General features: G+C 40.6%; 2 protein-coding genes across 3 annotated transcripts in view; both read left to right on the top strand.

The window, feature by feature from the left end:
- The window catches only part of RAB8B (RAB8B, member RAS oncogene family), a 44,405-nt gene extending 39,201 nt beyond the window's left edge, over window positions 1–5,204 (top strand). The window contains exons 7-8 of the mRNA XM_074966117.1: window positions 1,017–1,067; window positions 2,560–5,204. Coding sequence (XP_074822218.1) covers window positions 1,017–1,067; window positions 2,560–2,652 — 144 coding nt within the window. The 3' untranslated portion in view covers window positions 2,653–5,204. The remainder of the gene's footprint in view (window positions 1–1,016; window positions 1,068–2,559) is intronic.
- An 11,172-nt stretch (window positions 5,205–16,376) lies between these two features.
- Window positions 16,377–23,072, top strand: part of APH1B (aph-1B gamma-secretase subunit) — a 108,528-nt gene continuing 101,832 nt past the window's right edge. Inside the window, exons 1-4 of one of the 2 annotated variants that reach the window (XM_074966114.1) lie at window positions 16,377–16,685; window positions 18,071–18,241; window positions 20,331–20,404; window positions 21,790–21,912. In XM_074966114.1, coding sequence (XP_074822215.1) covers window positions 16,573–16,685; window positions 18,071–18,241; window positions 20,331–20,404; window positions 21,790–21,912 — 481 coding nt within the window. In that variant the 5' untranslated portion in view covers window positions 16,377–16,572. The remainder of the gene's footprint in view (window positions 16,686–18,070; window positions 18,242–20,330; window positions 20,405–21,789; window positions 21,913–23,072) is intronic. The other variant, XM_074966113.1, reaches the window with a different exon arrangement.

Below are 23,072 nucleotides of genomic sequence, written 5' to 3'. Positions count from 1 at the left end.
ACTCACTCTGGTATTTTTTGCTGCTTAAGTGTCAGGAGCATCCTGCAATTTCATCATTATTCCTACCCTCCATAATTAAATGCAGGGGATACATTGGCACCAAGAGCCAGAGCTCCAAGCTAGCTGCCTGGCTAACTTGTAGAATTTTCATGTTTTCCTCTCATCTTTATTACATAGACATGTCAGACTCAAATGTAGTGTGTAAATCTTGAATCTTCTTTCCAACCACTTAACTTCTAGAAGTTAACACTTAATTCTGTTAATAAGTGAATCATGTATGGAACTGTTTGTGCTATTGTCATTTTTTTCTCCTTTGTAAATGCATGCTTTCCCCTCCTCAGCCCCCTGATATATACTCACTCCCATTCTTTCCCTTGAGAACTTTGTCTCCAATTCTAAGCCTTCACCTGAAATTCCACTTCCCTTTTGGTCCCTGAGAATTGAGGATTTTAGTTGCCTTAAAAAATAAACTCTGGCCATCACTCAACTTGTATCCCTGTCTGATTAGCCCAACTGTCAAACATAGCATGGCACAAACAAGCCAAAGTGGTTTTTGGCTGTGGGAGTAGGTGGGTTGGCTGGGAACCTATGTGCAAAGCATTGGCAGGGACAAAAGGAAATGGAGCTTTGAATTTTCTGTTACAAGCTAACTCTTGAGCTTTTCCACCTTGAATGGTGCTCCTGAAAGGCTAGATTCTAACCACAGCACACAACTTGATACACGTGCTGCATGTTTGAATTCGGACTCTGGCCCTGAGTCTTTGAAAAGCAGTCTAATGTACAGCAGTGAACTGCCTCAGTAGAAGGGCTGCTCAACAGCAGAAGATGGGGTGAAGGATGCTGACCTAAACACCAGATTATAAAGCATGACTATTGCCATATGAGAATGTATCCATTGCACACTTAGTGCCTTTGATGTAATTTTTAATATTGCATATTTTGTAGACCATGGTTACTAAACATGTAAGACCATTCAATCTAGTTTGTCTCTAATGTTCCTTTCTCCTTGGTTTCAGGCATTCTTCACACTTGCACGGGATATAATGACAAAACTCAACAGAAAAATGGTTTGTACCTTTTGCTTCACAATACATTAACCTCTGTGCATGGTGCAGGCTGTTAAAAGGACAGTGTTAAAACACTTCAGTTTTATACTTCTAGGAAAACCCACTGTTTTTACAGTAATCTAACCAGAAGCTTTGTGACTGGCTATAGAATCAGTCTCTGCATAGACTTGCGATTACAAGTGAAGGCAGGCAATGCTGCTCTTGCTGTTCAGCACTTGTGATTAAATTCTCTACAAAACTATGTAGCGAACATCAAAGCTGCACAGAAACTTTCTGTAAATGAGAAATACCAGAGTTAAGGTTCCACTCTGCCCCCTTGTGTGCATTCATTATAGCAGTCTTTATTTTACTTTTACTTTTCACTCTTACTGCTGCTCAGACTAGGGGACTGTGCAAAATATACTGCATGTGCACAAGTTTCTACTATGGCGCTATTCTTACAAATAGCATTTCCCCTCTTCCCCCCTCCCCCTTTCAGGAAGTGTTAAATTTCCTTCTCATACTCAAAAGTAGCTGACCCTCTTTTGCTCACTTTCAAAAAAATAATAAACACCTTCAGGCAGATATCATGCTTGAAAACCTTTGTTAAAAGAAACTTTGCAAAGCTACATGCGTTTCACAATGAGGTATTTAACATGGAAAATGTTTAACCTTAAAGTTTCAGCTATGGTTTGCTTTAATGACTCTTGAACATGAGAGGCTTGGGAATTGACCCTAAATTTACATGATCAGTAAGATCCTCTGACTGTATGGGCCCTCTCTGCATGGGAGGGGCAGAATACGTAGAACTATGATCAGTCATCATTACCTATTTCTAAAAAAGGACATTTGCACAAGCCTTCTAGGTAAACTACTTGATTTCAATTTTCAGTATTTTGTCACTTATCAGTGGACAATAATTTAGCTGTGCCAATGCTATTAATGTTATGCAAACCATTTTTGCAAACTTTGTTCCTCCAATATCTTCGCTTGTTAAACAACTTCAGGAGAACAAATAATGTTTTAGTGTGCTAAATTCCATGGATCCCAGAGCAGTCTACATCTTTTGTACAGATTATACATATGGGATCTCTTTCCCACCATTAAACAACCATTTCCTGCTAAGAGGTGCATAGTACTTGTTGAGTTTATATTTATAAATCTTAGAACACTAAGTGAACACTTAGATTTCAAAAGTCCTAAAACTGTACTGCAGGCTTCACATAAATCATAAAGGTGGTCCTTGCCACACTAAACTGTCCTAGCAACTCAATTGGCTATTCTTTCAGGCTGGGATTTCCATATGGGTGCATTATTAATGTGGTAATTTGAGTTTCCAAACTATCCAGCTCCCAAGAGATTAATTGTCAGTTACCCAATAAAACTGCCCCTCTGCTTACAAAAAACAGTTGATGCCAATATTTCACTTATGCTTTGGAGGCTGAGGAGTGAAGGAAAAGGGGGAGTGCTAAGGCTGCTTTTCTCCATTCATAACATAGTTTTGTTTTTGCAGAATGACAACAGTTCACCAGGGGCTGGTGGGCCGGTGAAAATAACTGAAAATCGATCGAAGAAGAGCAGCTTCTTTCGATGCACGCTACTTTGATGAACTCCTAACGATAGACTGCAGCACACTTAGAAGAACCTTTTCTGCTTCTTTGAAAGCACAGGGTCACAAAGCCTCAGAAATAATACCACCAAGCTGCTGCTGAGAGCTTCAATGAACGTTGACTGCGTAAAACAAAATATCAAGTGGATTTTGCTCACTAAGCCCATTGACCTGTCAGGCTCATTTTTCTCAAATGTGGAAGCAATGAAGTGGAGACACAAATGCAGGACTTAATTTTCTTCATTACTTTCTGTTTTAATGCCTGTTGCAAAAGCTGCTACATTTCTTTTAACTTTGCACATCCATATTAGCCTTTTATTGCCTGTTACTGCACAATCTAACACTTGTATTTGCACAGTTTATTGTCCTGTAAGTAAGTTCTTTAACAGATTTGTGCATTCTTTTACAAATTTATTTTACAAATTTATTTTAAAAAGCCAGAAGGAATAGATTAAATCACATCTCCAGTAATCTTAGCTCTACACATGTGATCATGTCTGCTATATGGATGTGTTTAAGGTAATGGGGCTTATTAAAACAAATTGGCATTTAAGAACTTGTATAGGTTTTTATTCAGTTTTTCTCACAAATGCACAAATCCGTTCATACAGAAGCTACTGCATCTTCTATTCTGAATGTAGGATGTTTCTTTTCTATTGTTTTTTACCAAACTTAAGAGAATCTTTTTAGAGCAGAGTTGTCTTCTAAATAGACGTAGTTCTTATCTCATTTGTTGAATGCAGTCTTAAAGCATGTGAATGACCCCCCAGTGGTCATTCATTTTTCACCTAGTTTTCTCCTGTTAGCCCAACTCATCTTTTTTATTTTTGTTCTGGTTTCTGATGACACTTGCGTTGAAATCTTCAACATAGCACAGGTGGGCATCCTAGCTGTCACTTAAGTGACTTGTGGTAGCTAAGCTGAATGAGGGTATTCAAAACTCCTGGATTGTGTTCTCCAATGTATGAAGAGTTAACTGCAGCTCCTATGGGTGACTTACAGTGATGCTGAGGATGTTCGTGTCACACCTCTAAACCTTGACCCTTGACGGCAAAGGCATGCACAAACTAGCTTCCTGTGTAGTCACTATAGTTGTTAAGCCCCCCCATAAAAGAAAATGGCACACCACGGCTTATAATGCAATATTATGCAGCTGATACTGAATGTGTAAAGCCTTCAGTCTGCACAGGCAACTATAGAAGTTAATCATCAGAAACTGGAACAGTGATTTAGACTGCTAGAAGCCAAGTTGAAACTTAATTGCCTTTCTAATTCCTCTGAACACCTGCAAGCTAGTTTATGTATTTTATCACTTGCTTGTTTTTCACAGATCTTTCTCCATGAATGATTAAAACTGGTGCTTTAGTTTGTTGTGCCAAACTTGGACGATTGTTAGCTTTAACTACAAACTTAACAGAGTCCACCACTTTGGTGTTAAGATGCGGATGGATTGGTTTGTTGACAAACTGCTAACTTTTCTGACATGTTTGCTTGTTTCACTACAGTCACTTAACTTTGTGGTAACAACCAATCCACTGTTTAATATGTTAATGTTTCACTCTGCTTCAGTTTGGGATGTCTGATATTGAATTTGTCATCTTGGGGGTCTGTCTCAAATATTTTGAAACTAATTCAGTGGACCATCAGCAGTGAATCCAAAAAGGACTTTGATTAGTGTCCTGAACAGACTTGAGAGACTTCATCTGGTTCCTCCAAAGTTTAAGTGGCTTTCTACACATTCTCCCCACACCACTACTTAATTACAATTAAAGTGATCCTGGTAATTAGATTGTGAATCACAATCTCCTATTCTTACTGAACTAGAAGGCACAGCAAAAGTTTTGAGTTAGCAAAAATGTTCAAAACAAAAACAACCCTAGCTGTTCTGGCCTACACTTCAAATTTTTCTGGGACAGGCTAATGCAGTTAAGTTTTCTGTATGGTAACAACGTGCTTTCTATACAGCAACTGTTACGACTTCAGTTACGAATGTTGTTAATTTTCAGTAATTTACCTCTGACTTATTTTGGTGTCGTAACACACAGATTTTTATCTCGGAGTTGTCTGCAAACCAAAACTGACATGTTCTGTGGTTGGTAACTTTTATGGAATGCTTTGCTTATGTTGCATTTCCTCTGTCTTCCTTCTGTTTGGTTCTGTGTACAAACAAGATTAGTCTCCATGAACTTCCTTTTGAAAGAGCCTGTAAGTGAGAGTCTATAAAGTGCTTCTTGACGCAGCAGCAAATTGGGGTATCTGCTCTGTTGTATTAAAAAGAAAAAATCCTTGCTATTTTCTTACATTTAGCTATGCTAAACTGTACATAAATTTGAGGTAAGACCATAGGAAATTCACTTTATGCATGATAAAATGATGCAGTAAATATTTCACTTTGCTTAATGTTCGTATAATGCTCATCTTTCTCTATTTGTAGAAGGAGTTAGTGACATTTTTTCTGTCCCCTGCTGAAACTGAAAAATTCCAGTTTCATGTGAAAACATTATGGTCTTATGGATAAGGTAAAACAGATTTTTTTTTTTTTTTTTTTTCAGCAGTATTAAGTGGTTGAGGGGCCGCACTTTATCAGTATATTAACTTTTGATAATGGTCAACATAGACCTCTTTACTCGTACAGTCTGTTGTCAGACATTGAAAAATGTGCTGTATTTGAGCATGTAAATCAGCTGATTATGTTTCACTGGGAACTTTTTCTAGCTATATTTTGCTTTAGGCAAGCAGACAAATAACTTATGTCTGAGCATCAGTTGCTGGATGCTTCAGGTTTTTCTAATACCAGTATGAATGTTTTGTGTAGTCTTTTTTGTTATAATTTACTCAAGACTATAATCTTAATTTTTGAAAGACTCTGACTATACCTCAGCTAACTAACATTCTAATATCCATTAAAACAAAGGTGATCCAACTATTATTCATTATACAAAGCAGAAAATGTGCAGCCTGCCTGGCTCTAAAGACCTCCATTAGTCTTTAAGGAAAGGCAGGCATTTCTTTGGGTTTTATTAGGACTAGAACCTACTTGCTGTCAAGTGGGGGGTTTCCTCCCCACAACTCTCGCCTTCCCTCCCAGTTTGTGCAGTGTGTTCTGTTTTTTTTCTAAATGGTGAGAAAATAAAACCTGAAAATATATGGTCTCAATGCTTCTTTTGCTATAGCTTTCAATCCTGTGATCAGCAAACCGTGCACATAAAATGCTTAGTTCTTGAGTAGACATAGAATACTTGATTTAGGTTTAGTTATTAAATCTCTTGAAGTTTGTTTAATGTTAAAACTTCGAAACCACATATTAAATGTAATGCAACTTTACCTTTATTGAATGTGGGGATTTCTACAGTACTAGTCAAGGTTATTGAAAAGTGCAGTTTTATAAATGAGGTATTTCCTGTCACAAGTGCATTTCCTCTTTTAGTCTTTTGTTTGTCGAGTGAAATCAAGTCCATTATTTTCACAAGCCAAAAGTGGAGGGGGCGGGGTGTATTTTTGAAATACATTTTTTTTTCTATGAACTCTTGATGGGTAACAATTTGGAAGATACACCAATAGCATGTAAAGTGCATAAATGTGTTGCTAATTTGTGGAAATGCATCGGTCATCTGATTATGTAATCAAGTGAAATTTGCCAGGTAAAAGTTTAAGGACAAGCTGTTTGCACATATTGGCTCCTTCCCTCTACTGCCCCCGAGCTGCTTGTGCCACATTACTCTACTCTTCGTAATATACCTTGTACTTCAAAATGCCATGTAAAGGCAGGACTTCCCACTTTTCCTTTGTTACCAGTGAATTTAAACATGTTAGTGCATTCCTATGGCCTTATAAACATATATTTTGCAAATGACACTTTTTTCCTTGGGATTACAATTATTTTAATGCAATATACAGTTACTAAATTCAGACTAAAAAGCATGGCCCTAAAGAAAATGCTTAATTTTCAAATAGAATTGTTCTACCATGTGTGTGTTTAAGCACATTTTATCTCTGCTCCAAAGGCGTAATGTGAAAATCCTGCAGATAAATTGGACTTGTCATGTTAACTTGTAAACTTAATCATTAATTGTGTACTGATACTGTGTTAAAAAATGGTTTTATTATTCCATGTGAACTTTTTTACAACAATGTGCATCTCAAATAAAATTACATAATGAAAAATATTCAGTTTCTTCTATGAAGTAACTCCGTGTAATCAATTTTATGCAAGTTGTATTTCCACTCTATTCTAACACACTATTACGTTGGGGAGGGTCCAATTTAACTCATGCCTGAAGTTTTGTTTAACTTCAGTAAACTTCCTGAATAGCCTGCTTGCTTCTGAAATTGACTCTTTTGGAGTAGCTTCTTCAAGAACTTCTATCCCTATTCTAATTCCTTCTGCATCAGAACAAGGGGAAGTTTTAAGGTGATTACTAGGAGGGAACACTTGAGTAACTTAAAGATATGTGTTAGGGAGTGGGAATACTCTCCCAAAGCATATGTTGAAAGCAAGACTAGACAAACACTACTAAATGTAAAGTGGGGTGCAATCCTGCATTACCAGAGAGACAAGTGGGGTGGGAAAGAAGTGGACAATATTGGGCCATCTAGTCAATCTCTAACATCTGTGATTAAATAAGCTTATGTGAGGGGGAGAAAAGTCTTTCATTCTCCATCAGACTTTGGCAATCTGAGGCACATACAATTGACTGACCCAGCAAATACTAGGACTACCCAGGCTAATTCAAATGCTGAAAGAGTATTAAGGTGTCTGACAAAAGTAATTGCTAACAATTATATTACTAGCAGTACTGAACTTGGCAATTAATACTGTTCACTTTGTCACACGTATCTAAGCAATGCACTTGTAATTTTAAACAGGGACTAGTTGGGAAAAGATTGAACAAACAAAAGACATCTTGTCTTAACACTTTTTTCTATAATATCAGTATCCTTTATTTTAAAAATATCTTCCCCATAAGTCATCACCCTTACTTCTGGTCTCCAAACTTAAAACCTCTACTGAATTCAGATTCTGCCAATGGCATAACAACATACCTACTTATCTACCTTTTCTGCCTCCCAGTTGGATTCTCACTTGGACACAGTGCAAATACATATCACAACTACATCTTTACCATTGAATGCAACTAGTGCCTAACAGTTGCTTAAAATCTTCCTTCTATATGTCCTTTGACATAGCGTAACACAAGAAGATATCCAACTTCTTCATTCTGAGAACTACTTCATAAGCTCTCCTGTCATGGACACCACCTTCCCATTGCTCATTCACGCTACTGCTTTTTGTGAATCACCTAAAGACCGGTTAGAGAACTGCACACATAGGGCCAGGTTTTTAGATGTGCTGATAACTTGCAGCTCCTGATTTGAATTGGTTTTTGATGCTCAGCACATCTGATAATTGAGCCCTTTGTCTCAAGTCTTGGAGATATAATAATTTCATTTTCCCCCTACAACAGCATCTTATTTTGTATATATTCAGTTATTCTAGTCTCTTCCCTCCATTTCCAATAGAAACTTTATCCGTTTAAAGAAAATGGTGCTTTTATTAAAATTTGTGTAATTCTCATCTTTATTTGGGTAAAACTTAGTTTCACTTTAGTACCTAATCTGTCTCAAAAAAGATGACTTCAAGTAGTGTCCCCATGGATGCTCCACTGTAGGTGTCTGCATCCCCATGCTGCTGATCAGAGACCTTTGGTAGCAGTTTGTCCTGCCTGTGCAGGCGCTGCTCCCCGCCTGCCACGAGGCTAGCCAGCGCACACAGACAATCCCTCCTTAGTTCCTTCTGAACCGCCCCTGGCTAGAGACAGAGTTCTAGCTGTCTGTGGAGTAACTCTCTTTTTTTAGACTAGCTAACTTTAGCTTCTCTTGAAGCTTTTTCTTTGTTACTTCATTTGTATTTTTATTTGGCTGTGCCTGGGAAAAAGAAAGGGCTTGTCTTCCACCAACCCTGTTGTGGGTGACCCCCCCTGGACAAGGGTATGCTCCACTTCAAAAAGTGTCTCAGTTGCAAGGAATCTATCCCATTGACTGATGGACACTTGCAGTGTGTTTGCTGCCTGGGAGAGTACATTCCATAAAAGTGTGGCTTGCATCAGCAACTGAAGCCCAAATCTAGGAAAGAGACAGCACTGGGACTCAAAATCCTACTCACAGAGTCAGGCCTTCAACTGCCGGAGTCCCAGCAGGAACTCTCACCACAACCCTCTACTTCGAAGGAAGGTGAGCCAGGAAGATAAACCACTCACACAAGGCCTCTAATAAAAGATCTGTTAGTCCCTGTAGTGAGCCCTAATGGAGCCAAAATGTTCTCCGGCTCCATCAGTACCTACGGCACCTTTATTGAGCAAATGCCTGATTCTCACAAGGATCAATTCAAGGCCATAGTCAACAAGGGACAACTGGTGGCATGCTTGATTTTCCATGGCCGCAGAGATGAGATGGGCTTCATTTATCCAGCTTCCCTAAAGAGGTCCAAATTACAGTGGAAGACCTTCCTTTTGAAGGGACTAAGTTATTTGCTGAGAAGACTGACACATCCTTTCACACGTTGAAGGGCTGTAGGGAGACTCTTCGATCCCTCGAAGTCTATACTCCTGCCTACAAAAGAAAGTACAGTCCTCAGCCACTGTTCAAGCCCCACTCATCACAATGCATGTCTCCCTTCTTGTCACAGAGATCTTTCGAGCCACAGAGGAAGAAGCCTAGGTTCCCCAGATGAAAGCAGTCAGGATCTCAGCCAACTTCCTCTCAGCCCTCCACCTCAAAATGGTTATTTTTTGATGGGTTGGTCAGGTGCCTGTAGAACATTCTCCTTGCCGTCTTGTGCTGGAAAACCCCACCCATCCCTTCAGAGACAGTCTCTTACCCCATTCCGCAGCACCTGGAAATGGATAGCCTCTGACAAGTGGGTGCTGGAGATCATCCAGGATGGATACATCATCCATTTCTCTTCCCTCCCTCCTCCCAAACACTCTTCCCTGTTCCTCTTCAGGGTCCCTTCTTATGAAAGTCTGCTACGTCAGGAGGTAAACCATCTCCTCAGCGTAGGAGCCATAGAGCCTGTGCCCACACATCTTGAGAGACAAAGGCTTCTACTCTCGTTACTTTCTAATACCAAAGAAAAAAGGAGGTTGGAGACCCATACTGGACCTCGGAGTGCTCAGCAGATATATCAAGGCACACAAGTTCAGGATGGTCACCCTATCAATGATGATTCCAGCATTAGAGAAAGGAGATTGGTTTTCGGCCCTCGACCTTCAAAACCTCCAAATTTCCATCATACTGCTTCAGAGTCACGCTAGACCAAGACCACTATCAGTACAGAGTACTCCCTTTTTGGCCTTTCATCAGCCACCAGGGCATTCTCCAAGGTTCTCTCAATAGTGGCAGCCCACTTATGCTCTCAGGCCATCATGATTTATCCTTACCTGGACGACTGCCTTCTTGGGGCATGTTCTTTCACCAAAGGCCAGCAAGTCACCCAGGCTACACTGAATCTGGGTCAACAAATCAATGCACACAAATTGACTAACACTGGTACAAAGACTAGAATTAATAGGAGCCAACCTCTGCTCCATCCAGGCGAAAGTGCTGTTTCAACATCACAGGTTCCTCAGCCTCTCCACGCTGTTGGAGACAATACAGTCAGCCCCCAAATTTTGGCCAGACACTGCCTCCAGCTCTTGCGGCATATGGCCCCGGGCACATCAATCACAGCTCGTGCCAGACTACACATGAGATGCCTCCAAGCCTGGTTGTTTGGTTTGCAGGTCAAACAGAGACAGCATAAACACATTATTATTGATGCCCACCAAGATCAAGCAATCCTTGGACTGGTGGAAAGATCCAGTGAATCCATGTATGGGAATCCCATTTGTTCAGCCTCCCTCATTGTTACTCCTTCCACCAATGCATCCCTCATAGGATGGGGTGTGCATCTCAATGGTCTCCCAGTGAAGACAAATGTTTGCTATCCAAGACGTGCCTTCACATCAACCTGCTCAAACTCAGAGCCGTCAAACGCATGTGCTCTTTTCCCACCCCACTGATCAGACACTCACACGAAAGTCATATCTGACAGTGTGGCCTGCATGTATTACATAAACCAGGGAGGCACCAGATCACATTCCCTGTGCATGGAAGCACTAAAGTTATGGAACTGGTGCATTTCCCACACTACCTTAATATCAGCACCTACCTGCCAGGAGTATGCAACACGATAGTGGACAACCTCAACCCCAAGTTACCATTCGACCATGAATGGGATATAAATGTGATTTGTCCTACATGACATTCCAGCAATGGGGGACACTGACAGTAGACCTGTTTGCTACTTATCAGAACAAGAAATGTCCTCGGTACTGCTACTCCAGACCAGGGATTGGATGACACTCCATGGGGGACACTCCTCCTCCATGGGACAAGGGTCGTCTTTACATTTCTTTCCCCCATTCCCTCTAATTCTTTAAGTCCTGTTGAAAGTGAAAAGAGTGAAAAACATCATCCTGATTTGCTCCTACCTGGCCCAGGCAGACATGGTACCCTTACCTGTCACAGCTAACACTGCCCAGCGATAACTCTCCCAATCACTCAGTACCTGCTATCACAGAATGAGGGGTGCACTCTCCATTCCAACCTGCAAATTCTGCAACTCAAATATCTGGCTCCTTCATGTTTCCAACACATAAAGACATTATGCTTTGATGTGGTACAGGAGGTGTTGTTACACAGTAGGAAAGGAGCTACTTGTACCTACCTACAAAAATGGAAGAGAGATCAAATCTGGTGTCAGCCCAAAGGCATCAACCTGAATGCAGCCACACTACTGATGCTCCTGAACTATCTGTTGACTCTCTAAAGAAATCAAGCTGCTCTATCAGCTCAGTAAAGGTTCACTTAGCAGCAATTTCAACCTTCCACCAGCAGGTAGGATACTCAATTATGTGGATTGAAGCCTTTCAAGATCCATTGTCTGTTAAGTGCTTCTTGATTGGGCACTTCACTTGCAAATTCCTTTCTAAAGAAGCTGACTAAATGCCTTACTAAGGCATTTTTAAGGCACTTTTAAATTACTAAGGCTATTTAAAATCAAACAAGTATACAGCAATATTCATAAACTTCGAATACAATAATGACACATGCATACAAATAGGATGAATAAATTCAGTAGATCATAACCTTTACAGAGATGTAACATGGCATATGTAGCATAAAACCTATTCCAGTTATGTCATTCTCATATATATATATATAATTAAAAAAAGCATATTTCCATAAAGCCTTATGGGGTCCACTGTCACACTCACTTTTCAATAAGGACAGCATTCCTGATCGCCATTACCTCAGCAAGAAGGATAGGGGAGATGATAGCTCTGAGGGCACATTCCCCTCCTTCACTGTGTTCTTCTCCAACAAGAAAAGGAGTACTTGTGGCACCTTAGAGACTAACCAATTTATTTGAGCATAAGCTTTCGTGAGCTAAGGCTCACTTCATCGGATGCATACTGTGGAAAGTGTAGAAGATCTTTTTATACACAAAGCATGAAAAAATACCTCCTCCCACCCCACTCTCCTGCTGGTAATAGCTTATCTAAAGTAAGGAGAGTAATCACTTTAGACAAGCTATTACCAGCAGGAGAGTGGGGTGGGAGGAGGAATTTTTTCATGCTTTGTGTATAAAAAGATCTTCTACACTTTCCACAGTATGCATCCAATGAAGTGAGCTGTAGCTCACGAAAGCTTATGCTCAAATAAATTGGTTAGTCTCTAAGGTGCCACAAGTACTCCTTTTCTTTTTGCGAATACAGACTAACACGGCTGTTACTCTGAAACTTCTCCAACAAGGTCACTTTTTTAGACCACATCTGAAGTTCACTCCCAAGGTGACTTCCGCTTTTCATATAAATCCACTTATTCAACTTCTGACCTCTTATCCTAAACCTCATCAGGATAACAGGGAAGCCATCCTCCATACACTCAGTGGGAGGAGAGCCTTGACCTTCTATTTGTACAGAACAAGAGCTTTCAGAAAATCTCAGACTCTCTTCCTCTCCATTGCAGATAAATCAAAACATATAGCAGTTTCAACTCAAAGGCTCTCCTAATGGGTATCAAACTGTATCAAGCTCTGTTACCAGATGCATAATGTAGCACCCCCATCTTCAATACATATGCACGCTACGAGATTGGTCTTCTCTTCCATCACCTTCTCCAAGGGTATCCCTATATCGGAAATCTGCAGAGTGGCTACCTGGTCATCTGCCCATACCTTTGCAGACCGTTATGCCATCCTCAGGGACTTGGCTGCAGATGCAGATTCAGAGTTGCTACGATCATCTATAACAGACTTGACTCTGAAGCCCCAGCCTCCAGTGGTGGGCACTGCTCGGGAATCACCTGCCGGGATGCACCCATAGGGACACTATTCAAAGAAAAAGAAGTTACTCACCTTGTGCAGTGACAATGGTTCTTTGAGATGTGTCCCTATAGGTGCTCCCAGGACCCACCCTCCTCCCCTTTACTTTGGAATTCTAGTAGTTGACTCTGGGGTAGAGAAGGAACTAAGGAGGGACTGCCTGTGGGTGCTGGCTAGCCTCATGACAGGCGGGAACAGTGTATGCACGGTCAGTACGGGCTGTGACCAATCAGCAGTGCAGGGACACAGACACACCAACAGTGGAGCACCCATAGGGGGACACATCTCGAAGAAACGTCATTACTGCACAAGGTAACTTCTTACGTGAAAACTCTTCAGTTTTTATAATCAGATAAACTTTTTGTAAAGCCCTCTCCTACCCCCTTTTATTTAGTTTGCCACCGTGGTTTAAAAACTCTAAAATACTTCTTAGGGATCTTGTATACAGTGGTGACACTCAATTTTTTAAACACTATTTATACCATAATGAATAAGTATCATCAAGACGTGACAAAAATAAATGGAGCTCTTTTACAAGACCAGTTTGAATAAAGTTGTTTATCTACTAGCCTGGGTAGAGGTTGGCGAAGGAACATGAAATTGCAACCACTAAAAGTTACTGCTGTATACTCTACATAGAGTTTACTTTTCAACTGTCTACTATGATACACTACATATTAATTTTCTTTCTAAAAATTTTTTTTGCATATTCTCAATGGAGGGCATATCAGTGTTAAGTTGCCAGAGATGACTGTACCCATATAATGACAGGTTTCAGAGTAGCAGCCGTGTTTAGTCTGTATTCGCAAAAAGAAAAGGAGTACTAGGGGCACTTTAGAGACTAACCAATTTATTCCAGCATAAGCTTTCGTGAGCTACAGCTTACAAAAGCTTATGCTCAAATAAATTGGTTAGTCTCCAGTCTCTAAAGTGCCACTCGTACTCCTGTCAAGGTTCCTCCCCCACTCTGAACTCTAGGGTACAGATGTGGGGACCTGCATGAAAACCTCCCAAGCTTACTTTTACCAGCTTAGGTTAAAACTTCGTTAGGTACAAATTAATTTTATCCTTGGAACAGCCACTGCCACCACCAAACTCTACCTGGGTTTACTGGGAAACGTAGTTTGGACACGTCTTTCCCCACAAAATCCTCCCAACCCTTGCACCCCACTTCCTGGGGAAGGTTTGGTAAAAATCCTCACCAATTTGCATAGGTGACCACAGACCCAAACCCTTGGATCTGAGAAAAATGAAAAAGCATTCAGTTTTCTTACAAGAAGACTTTTAATAGAAATAGAAGTAAAGGAATCACCTCCGTAAAATTAGGATGGTAGATACCTTACAGGGTAATTAGATTCAAAACATAGAGAATCCCTCTAGGCAAAACCTTAAGTTACAAAAAAGACACACAGACAGAAATAGTCATTCAATTCAGCACAGTTCTTTTCTCAGCTATTTAAAGAAATCATAATCTAACGCATACCTAGCTAGATTACTTACTAAAAGTTCTAAGACTCCATTCCTGTTCTATCCCCGGCAAAAGCAGCATACCAACAGATACAGACCCTTTGTTTCTCTCCCTCCTCCCAGCTTTTGAAAGTAACTTGTCTCCTCATTGGTCATTTTGGTCAGGTGCCAGCGAGGTTACCTTTAGCTTCTTAACCCTTTACAGGTGAGAGGATTTTTCCTCTGGCCAGGAGGGATTTTAAAGGGGTTTACCCTTCCCTTTATATTTATGACAACTCCTTTTCTTTGTACACATATAGGAACTTCTCCAAGCATAATAAATGTAGAATTACCACAACATGCTTATGTAATAACTTAGTGAATCCCAGTTGCATTAAAATGTACCATTCTTTTCTAGCTGGCTCTTTATGAAATTAGTTCCATAGATTTGTTTAGCATATGGCTTTAAGTGGGATGTAATCCACTACTCTGGTCAGTTAAAATTTTCTCTTTTATTTATCTTTCTGCCAATAAAGGAAGGAGCTGACTTGTAAATTCTGCTCTTGAATCTACAGTATTATATTCTCTCCTGTAATTCTGCATGAAGGTATCACCTTCCAGCTGAATGTAAAGGAGTTCTGTGAACACTCAGTAATGGCTGTTGACTTCCTCCATTTGATTTTTAAACTCTTTTCTTGTACTCTTTCTGAATCTGGCTATTCAGTGGCCGATGTGAAATGAATTGAATGAATTTAGTCTTACCTATCTGCAGGGAGTGGAGTATGCACATTACAAAATGACCACTAGGATCCCTGAAGCCTTAGACAGGGGAAATAATCCCTCAAATTCAAATAACGTTGAAGTTAGGTCAGCTGGAGCTCGTCTGTGTAGGAAAACATGACCACTTTAGACAGGGTTTAAATTAAATGGCCCCTCTAACTTAGTCTTGGCACTCTGTAGCAGTGTGGAAGGGCCTCTATTGCTGCCTATTCACTACCTCATCTTGGAATAAATAATGTTAAGCTCCACAGTTGTTAAGAAGGCACCTTTCATAAGTGCTACATTCATTAAACTCTTATAAATTTTCAGGGGCTTTTTTAAAGAAGACTTCAGCTATGTGTTTGTCTCGACTGGAGTTTTTATGGTGACAAGTTCATCCCTGTGACTAAAGAGAAGGGAAAAATTACCTTCTGCTTTCCAAATTGAACTTCCAGTTTTTCTTATTTAATTCAGGATCTCCTTTTTTAAGCTGCATGACAGGTATATTTAGCATATTTCATTATAATCAAGAATGTTTCCAGTTCCTTGAAGTTACTTATCTTTTTTTTTTCCAGGCAACATATGTCCAGCCCTTCCCTTCCTGTATAGCTGTGTTAGCATGAGTTCTTAGGTGAAGGCTAGGATTTTTGGACGAATGTAGGGGAGTTCCTTTCTTGAGCTAGTTGCTCACTATCACTTCATAACCTAGTGACCATCTTACCTAGTAAGCAAAAACACTGTCTGTCTTTAGGACGTAGTGCACTGGCCCTGTAGGCTTTATAGCCAGCAGCTTGATAGGGACCCAGGGGGTTGTGATAGCTCCTACTGTCAACGGACTATTGAAGGAGCTGGTGCTAAGCATACATCACCTCAAGCCAGCAGTAGTGAGGACTGTGCCGGAAAGGGCTAGCCCAGCCCTCCTCCAGCCTGACTCCTATGACACAGCTAAAGCTTGTGTCAAGTCCTCAGGCTCGCCCTGAGCCCACCCCACGAGCACGTCTCCCACCTCCCCCTGCCAGCCCTGGTCCCACCACGAGGGCTGTGGTCCTGGGGCCTTGCGAGGGGGGGGAGAATGCGCTGCTCTGAGGAGCCACACCCCAGCCAGTGACCCGGTTCCCTGCGTGGGCGCCAGGGCTCAGCTGTTCCCTCAGCCAGAGTGTGCGCGGGGGGCGGCGGGGACAGGGCGGCGCCCGCGGGAGACCGAAGCCCTGGGTCGGGCTCCAGCCCAGCAAGGGGCAGCAGCAGCGGTGGGCTTTGGCCTGGGGGCGTGTCCAGGCTCCTCAGCCATGACCGCGGCAGTGTTCATTGGGTGCAGCCTCATCGCCTTCGGGCCGGCGCTGGCTTTGTGCGTCTGCACCATCGCCGCCGAACCGCTGCGCCTTGTCTTCCTCATCGCTGGGTGAGCTGAGCCGAGCCGGGCCGGGCCGGGCCGGGCCGGGGAGCGACAGCTGCCTGGGGCCTCCTGAGACCGCTCGGCAGTGACACAGCGCCTTGGCAGCGGCAGGTGGGGAGGCCCCTAGCTCTCCCCGCCCCCATGGGCGTCAGCCCCTTTCCCCGCCTTGACGGGAGGAACCCCTAGCCCTCCTGCCTCGGGCGTCAGCTCCTCTCTCTCCCCCACCCCGACAGGAGATACCCCGAGACTGTCCTCAGCCCGGGGGCTGCCCGCCCTCTGCCGTCGATGGTAGAAGCCCCCTAACCCCACCCTGTGGTACGGATCCCACCTCCCGGCGGGAGAAACCCCCAGACCCAGACTGTATTTGTCGTTGCGACCTCAGATCCCACCTGAGTGCATCAGCCTCCTGATCCACTAAAGCCGGAGAGAGGTTGCATCTCTGTAAAACAGCAGGACCTCTCCCCTCCCCCGCAAAGGTCTGACACACACCCCAGTTAGGGGGAAGTTAGGGGTGTGGCCAGCCTAGTACTAAAGTATGAGCCCCCCACTTCAGGAAGTTGGGTTTAGTGGCACATGTGGGGGACCCCAGCCCCCACTCCAGCTGTGGAGAGCACTAGAGGACTAACCCTTATTAAAGGATCACATTCTCCAGTGATAGCCCCTAGCGATGTTTATATGAAGCAGACAACAGGAGTAGGGGTATCACTGGAGAATAAGGATTGGAGGGGGGCTGTGTCCAGACAGTTGTGATTCTAAGTTGGGTGAACTCCTGAGTGCTGTCGACCACATAGCAATGATGACAACCCTATGCTACCAAGAATTTGCTCCCAAAGATCAGGGTTAAAACCATGTCTAGCAGCCATTCCCAAGTGCCGTGGCTCTGGTAGGAAATAGATGTTAGCAAAAATAGTTTTTTAGCAGCAGTGCCCTATTATAACTCCTATTGAAAATAACATAGCCCAGTCAAAACCTTTTCACTGTTGTCTCAGGCAGCATGATTGAGAGTGGTCAGTCCACTTCCTGCAACAGTTCAGTTTCCTTGTGTAGTCAAGGCTCTCAAACGGTTTTCTGAAACCATTTTAATCACAGTATGCTCTGTCTACCTTGGGGGTAAAACTGTTAGTCTAAGCTGTTTTTAAAATTAGTTTTTCAAATAATTTATTAGCATGGTAAATGGGGTCTGTGGGAGGGTATGTTTACTTTGTCACCCACTTCAAGACAGGTCTCCCTTGTCAATGCATCCGCTGCACTGAGGAGTCCCTTATTAGAGATTTAAACACACAAGCTATGGAATCTTTTTATTTATTTTTTTTGGTAATTGAATAGTATGAATGATGGATTGTCTCCTCTCTTCCCTGCTTCCCCTTCCTTTTTTTTTTTTTTAACTCTAGAGGTTTCTTCTGGCTGGTCTCGTTGCTGCTTTCTTCCCTTGTATGGTTCATTGCAGTGCAGATTGGTGGGAGCAACAGTGCATCAGTAAAGAAAAATTTGCTCATCTTTGGAGTGGTGTTCTCTGTCCTGCTCCAGGAAGTCTTCCGATTTGCCTATTACAAACTGTTAAAGTAAGTTAAATGTTTCTGGTGTCTCTTAGGCCTTGTCTACACTGCTACTTACAGTGCTGCGACTTTCTCGCTTAGGGGTGTGAAAAAACACCCCCCTGAGCGCTGCAAGTTTCAGTGCTGTAAAGTGGCAGTGTAGACAGTGCACCAGCGCTGGGAGCTGCTCCCTGGTGGGGGTGGTTATTTTACAGCGCTGGGAGAGCACTCTCCCAGCACTGGTGCCGCAACTACACAGCCGTGTTAAAGTGCTGCCACAGCAGCGTTTTAACATTGCTAGTGAAGACGTACCCTTCCTCTTTCGAGGATCATACTGAATAGGTAGCCTGTAGTATGTCAGCACTCCTCTTACGGCCTCACCAGTTTCTGCATAGTTGGGGATTTAATAAGTTTGAAGTCCTTATGTTACAAAGAAAACTTTCTAAACGTGACTTGAAAATCAGATTTGAAAGTGTTGTACTATATTCAGATTGAAGATTAATTTGTCTGTTGGGTTTGTTATTTTTATCAATGTATGAGTGTTATCTTTCCTATAATAAGACCATCCTTGGGTATAGAAAGAATTTAAAAATAAATAACTTGGGTCTCATCTGTCAATGATCTCCATAAAAAAATCTTGATTGTTAATTAGAACAAACTCCAGTGTTTCAGCCTTGTATCTTGACATTTTTGTGAATTATTGTCGTTCCCCACTTGTGAGTTTTCCAGAATTTCTGATTCCTCACTGCTATATCAGTAATTTAGTTATTAAAAACTCAGATTAAATCTTTGATCCTATATCCCTAAGCAAAATGAAGTCTGAGAAATATAGCATCTAGGAAAAAATTTTAAAATACAATGTTTTTATTTCTTTAAATTCCATCTAAGCCAGAATACAAAATTAATACAGGCTGGAAAACTGGGGGAACTGAGTAACAGTGTCGTATGGTAGCATTTTAGATCATGATAATTTACATCCTGTGAATGCTGTAGAAACAGCAGTTGAGTGAACATGGCTGACTGCAAGAACAACAGCTTGTCTCACTGACCTCAATAAGAAATGCATGCACAACTCGTGATTATTACATGATGATATAAGTGGTGTCATTTCACGTGACACAAATGTTACTCTCCACTGCTACCATTTTTGCAAAAGAATCAGATATCAAATCCATCTTTTACAAGTGGCTTCACAATATTTAGGTGTTGGCTAAAAATATTTGCAAAATAATCAAGGTATCTGCTTAGGCAGTTTTATTTCAAAGACCAGTGAATGAGGGTAGGTAAACCAGAAGAAAATCTTTATTTTTGTTCTTGGCATCAGAATAATTAGTGTAAACCCTGTAACAAGTTCTAACAAATCTTTCCAAATTCTTATTAGTAAACTAAATTTTGCTTGGACAAAGATTCTTAAGGTACTTGGCATTAATTTGAGGTTTTAACATTTGAGTCCCTGAAAAGAGTACAGACATGGGCACTGATCCTGCAAAGAATTAAGCGTATGTGTAGCTTTATGCACTGTGAGCAATCCCATTTAAGTTATTTAACTTAAGCATATGAGTAAGTCTTTGCAGGATCAGGACCAAGATATACTAACTGTTAGCGCTAACCCCCTCCCCGCCCCTATTAGAAATTCCACTGAATAGGCCGAAAAGTTTGGCTTAGGTTTTCCTGGGTCTGTTTATGCAGAACTAAAATATTATAGGTGGGACTGGTAGCACCATCTATTATGAAGGCTGCCCAACATGTTTTATTGTAATATCCTGTTTTCAGTTGTGTATAACTTTGCCCATCTTCAACCACATGGTCTGAAATTTTCCATGCTGGATGTCTACCACAGGGTGAATTTTTTTGGAAAAAATGTCAGCCAAAATATTTCAACCATTTCTGAGAATGAGACTATGAGAAAATAAGTTGTTTTGCCCGTGTTGAAAAATTCTGGTGACCTTTGCTTTGAAAAGCCTCCTCCCATCCTTTGCATATAATTATTTAAGTGGCTTTTGTGTTTCATTTAGATGTTTAAAAATAAGATCTGACTAGTTTGAAGTAGCAAAGTTGAAAAATAGAATGTATGGACATTAAAATATTACTTTTAAAAATATTGTCTTTATTTCAGAAAAGCTAATAAGGGCTTAACGACTATAAGCCAGGAGGAAACCATACCCATCTCTGTCAGACAGTTGTCCTATGGTAAGTTGAAATGCAGACAAAACTATTTAACATGTACCTCAAAAAGTCATGTTAGGAAAAAAAAGATCATTTGTAAAATATTATAGTCACAGAAAATGTTAACTTTTGCAAGCAGACTGTGTGTTTATTTGCTACTCATTTTTATTTGTTTCACAAAGTCTTGTAGACTCCAACAGGCATTTAAAAACATACTTTATAGATGTTCAGTTTACGTAAGGCAAAAGGTATCAAAATAATTATATCATTAACATCAAAAGAAAGTTGTTAATGAAAAGCACTACAATTGCTAAGAATTATTTTCTCAAATTCACAGCCATTTTACAACCATTGGCTAATTAATTCTTACAAATGCCCCAGGAGCTAGGTAATTATTTTCATCCCTACTTCATAAATGGGAAAATTGACTTTTGTGTAAAAACAAAACAAAACAAAACAAACAAACAAAAAAAAAAAAAAAACTTGCCCAAGATCCTAGAGGCAGTTACTGTGAGAATGAGTATTAGAATTCAGGAATTCCATATTCCCAGTTCTCTGGTTAATCTACTAGACCACACTGATTATCAAGATCTTTTTTTTTTTTTTGAGCTCAGTTCATTTGTGTGAAGATGACCAGGGTTGTGCTGAAATATGAGATGCAGTAAAACTATGATTCTACTTTGTCATGAAGCATTATGTTAATTCTGTATATATCTTTCGATAAAGTTCAGTCTCTGTAGTTTGCAGAAAAATATATATTATCCTTTTTTAAAAAATCATGTGGATTTAGCACTTGTGAAAGATAACATGTTAACAGCTTTGAAAAATGAAGTTATCTCTCTATAGAAGAGAAGTTCTATAATAGAGGTAATGTCAGTGCCCACATGAGGCAGCCAGCATATCTCAACCTTGACCTTGCAACCTACCTCTTAACTTTTGGGGTGAGATGGCGCTTCAGTCTCCAAGCCCATTTTGTCCTTGTCTCTTCTAATGAAACTGCCATCAATTAAGAGGAGACAGTAATACCCAAGTTCTGATTCTAGCTCTGACATGGATTCGCTCTATGGTCTTTGAAAAATCACTTAACCGCTCTCTTCCACTTCCATGTTGAGGCAATGGGGATAATTATATTTGTTCACTTCACAGCAGAATTGTGAGTGTTGCTTGATGTTTGTAAAGCACTTTGAAGATGTAAAGTCCTATGTAAGTTCTAAGTATTCTTCTCCTCCTAAAGAATTAATTGGTTTCCAATAAAAATGGAATGTAGGAATGAAATGGAGAGATTCCTTAGAATTCTTTGGTCTTTGAATATGACTTCACTTATAAAATCTTGCCACCTACAGGTAATGTGAGGATTTCTAAAGACTTGTAATTAGTCTCTTCTGTGTTTGTGTGTTTTCTTTGTATAGTGTCTGGCCTGGGTTTTGGGATCATGAGTGGAATATTTTCTCTTGTGAATATCCTGACTGACTCCTTGGGACCAGGCACAGTGGGTATTTATGGAGATTCTCCTCAGTACTTCGTGGCTTCTGGTAGGTAAATCTGTGCATGGGAGTGTGGCCTGATGATTGTTATGGGGGCTGAGGGGCAAGTGAAGACTGAATTTATTCAGTTTTTTTTTTTTCTGAAAAACGCCTAACATTTCCTTGTATAAGTGGCCCATGGAAAACTTTATTTAACCCATTATAAGGGCTTTAACTGTACTGTGAGATATTTGTGTATATCTTAGTATACATTTGAGAAAACATAACTTTCTCTAAACAGTTATGTTAATTTGGCTCATGAAGCACAGGATTAATTAAGAATTCAGCTTTTTAAGAAATATTTTACTGGTTTTGCCTCTAGAAATTCAGGGTCCCAACTGGTTGGAAGTCAGTCAATCTCACATTGGTAAACATCCAACATTCAGTGTGTTATATAGGAGGTGTATTATTTTTCTGGAACTTAAAGCCTGTTGTAAATATTTAAATTTTGGTGTACTTTATGGCTTTTTAAAAATATGCTACTTTCTTGACTTCAAAGAAAGTTTGTTTAATGAGACATTTAAGTGTAATACACTAGAGGTTGCAATGACATCAAATTATAAAGAATGTAAATCACTTGTATTTATTTATGTATACTGTGTAACTGTTTATTGGCCTTTTCCTTAAACGGTATTCCTCCCACATATGAAAGTCTGAAACTACTATAACACAAATTAGGGCTTTGGCACTGTTCTTTCTTATTTTATATTTCTTTGAAGTCAGATATGTTTGTCATTCTGATCTTGATTATTGCAAAACAAGAGTATTTCTTTAGGTAATGTAAAGCTAAGGTAAATACATTTTTCTGAATGAGGCTTGCTGGACACCTTGGGTGTTTATCTCACGGTTGATATATAAGTCCGATCACCAGGATCTTGCATAAATAATACCCCTAGTAATATGAAAACATCAACTTTGAATTATTGCAGAAGAATAGAACAAGAGCAAGACATATTTCCAAAATGTCATGTTTTGGAAAGGGTATATGCTTTGATAAGTTATCCATGGTCTCTGGTGGTGTTTTCAAAAGAAACTGATTAGGGGATTCTTTCTTTTAGTGGATGCGAGCAGTGTACATTCATTAAAACTTGCCTTCCTGTAAGGTAGACATTTCATCTGGAATTGAAATAAAATAAAAATGAAAGGACCATACTTTAGGCCAGACTGTT

The sequence above is a fragment of the Natator depressus genome, chromosome 10, assembly GCF_965152275.1.
Source record: "Natator depressus isolate rNatDep1 chromosome 10, rNatDep2.hap1, whole genome shotgun sequence".
Classification (NCBI taxonomy): Eukaryota; Metazoa; Chordata; order Testudines; family Cheloniidae; genus Natator; species Natator depressus.
The sequence above is the reverse complement of the archived record's forward strand: the minus strand, read 5'-3'. Positions and strand labels throughout refer to the sequence as shown.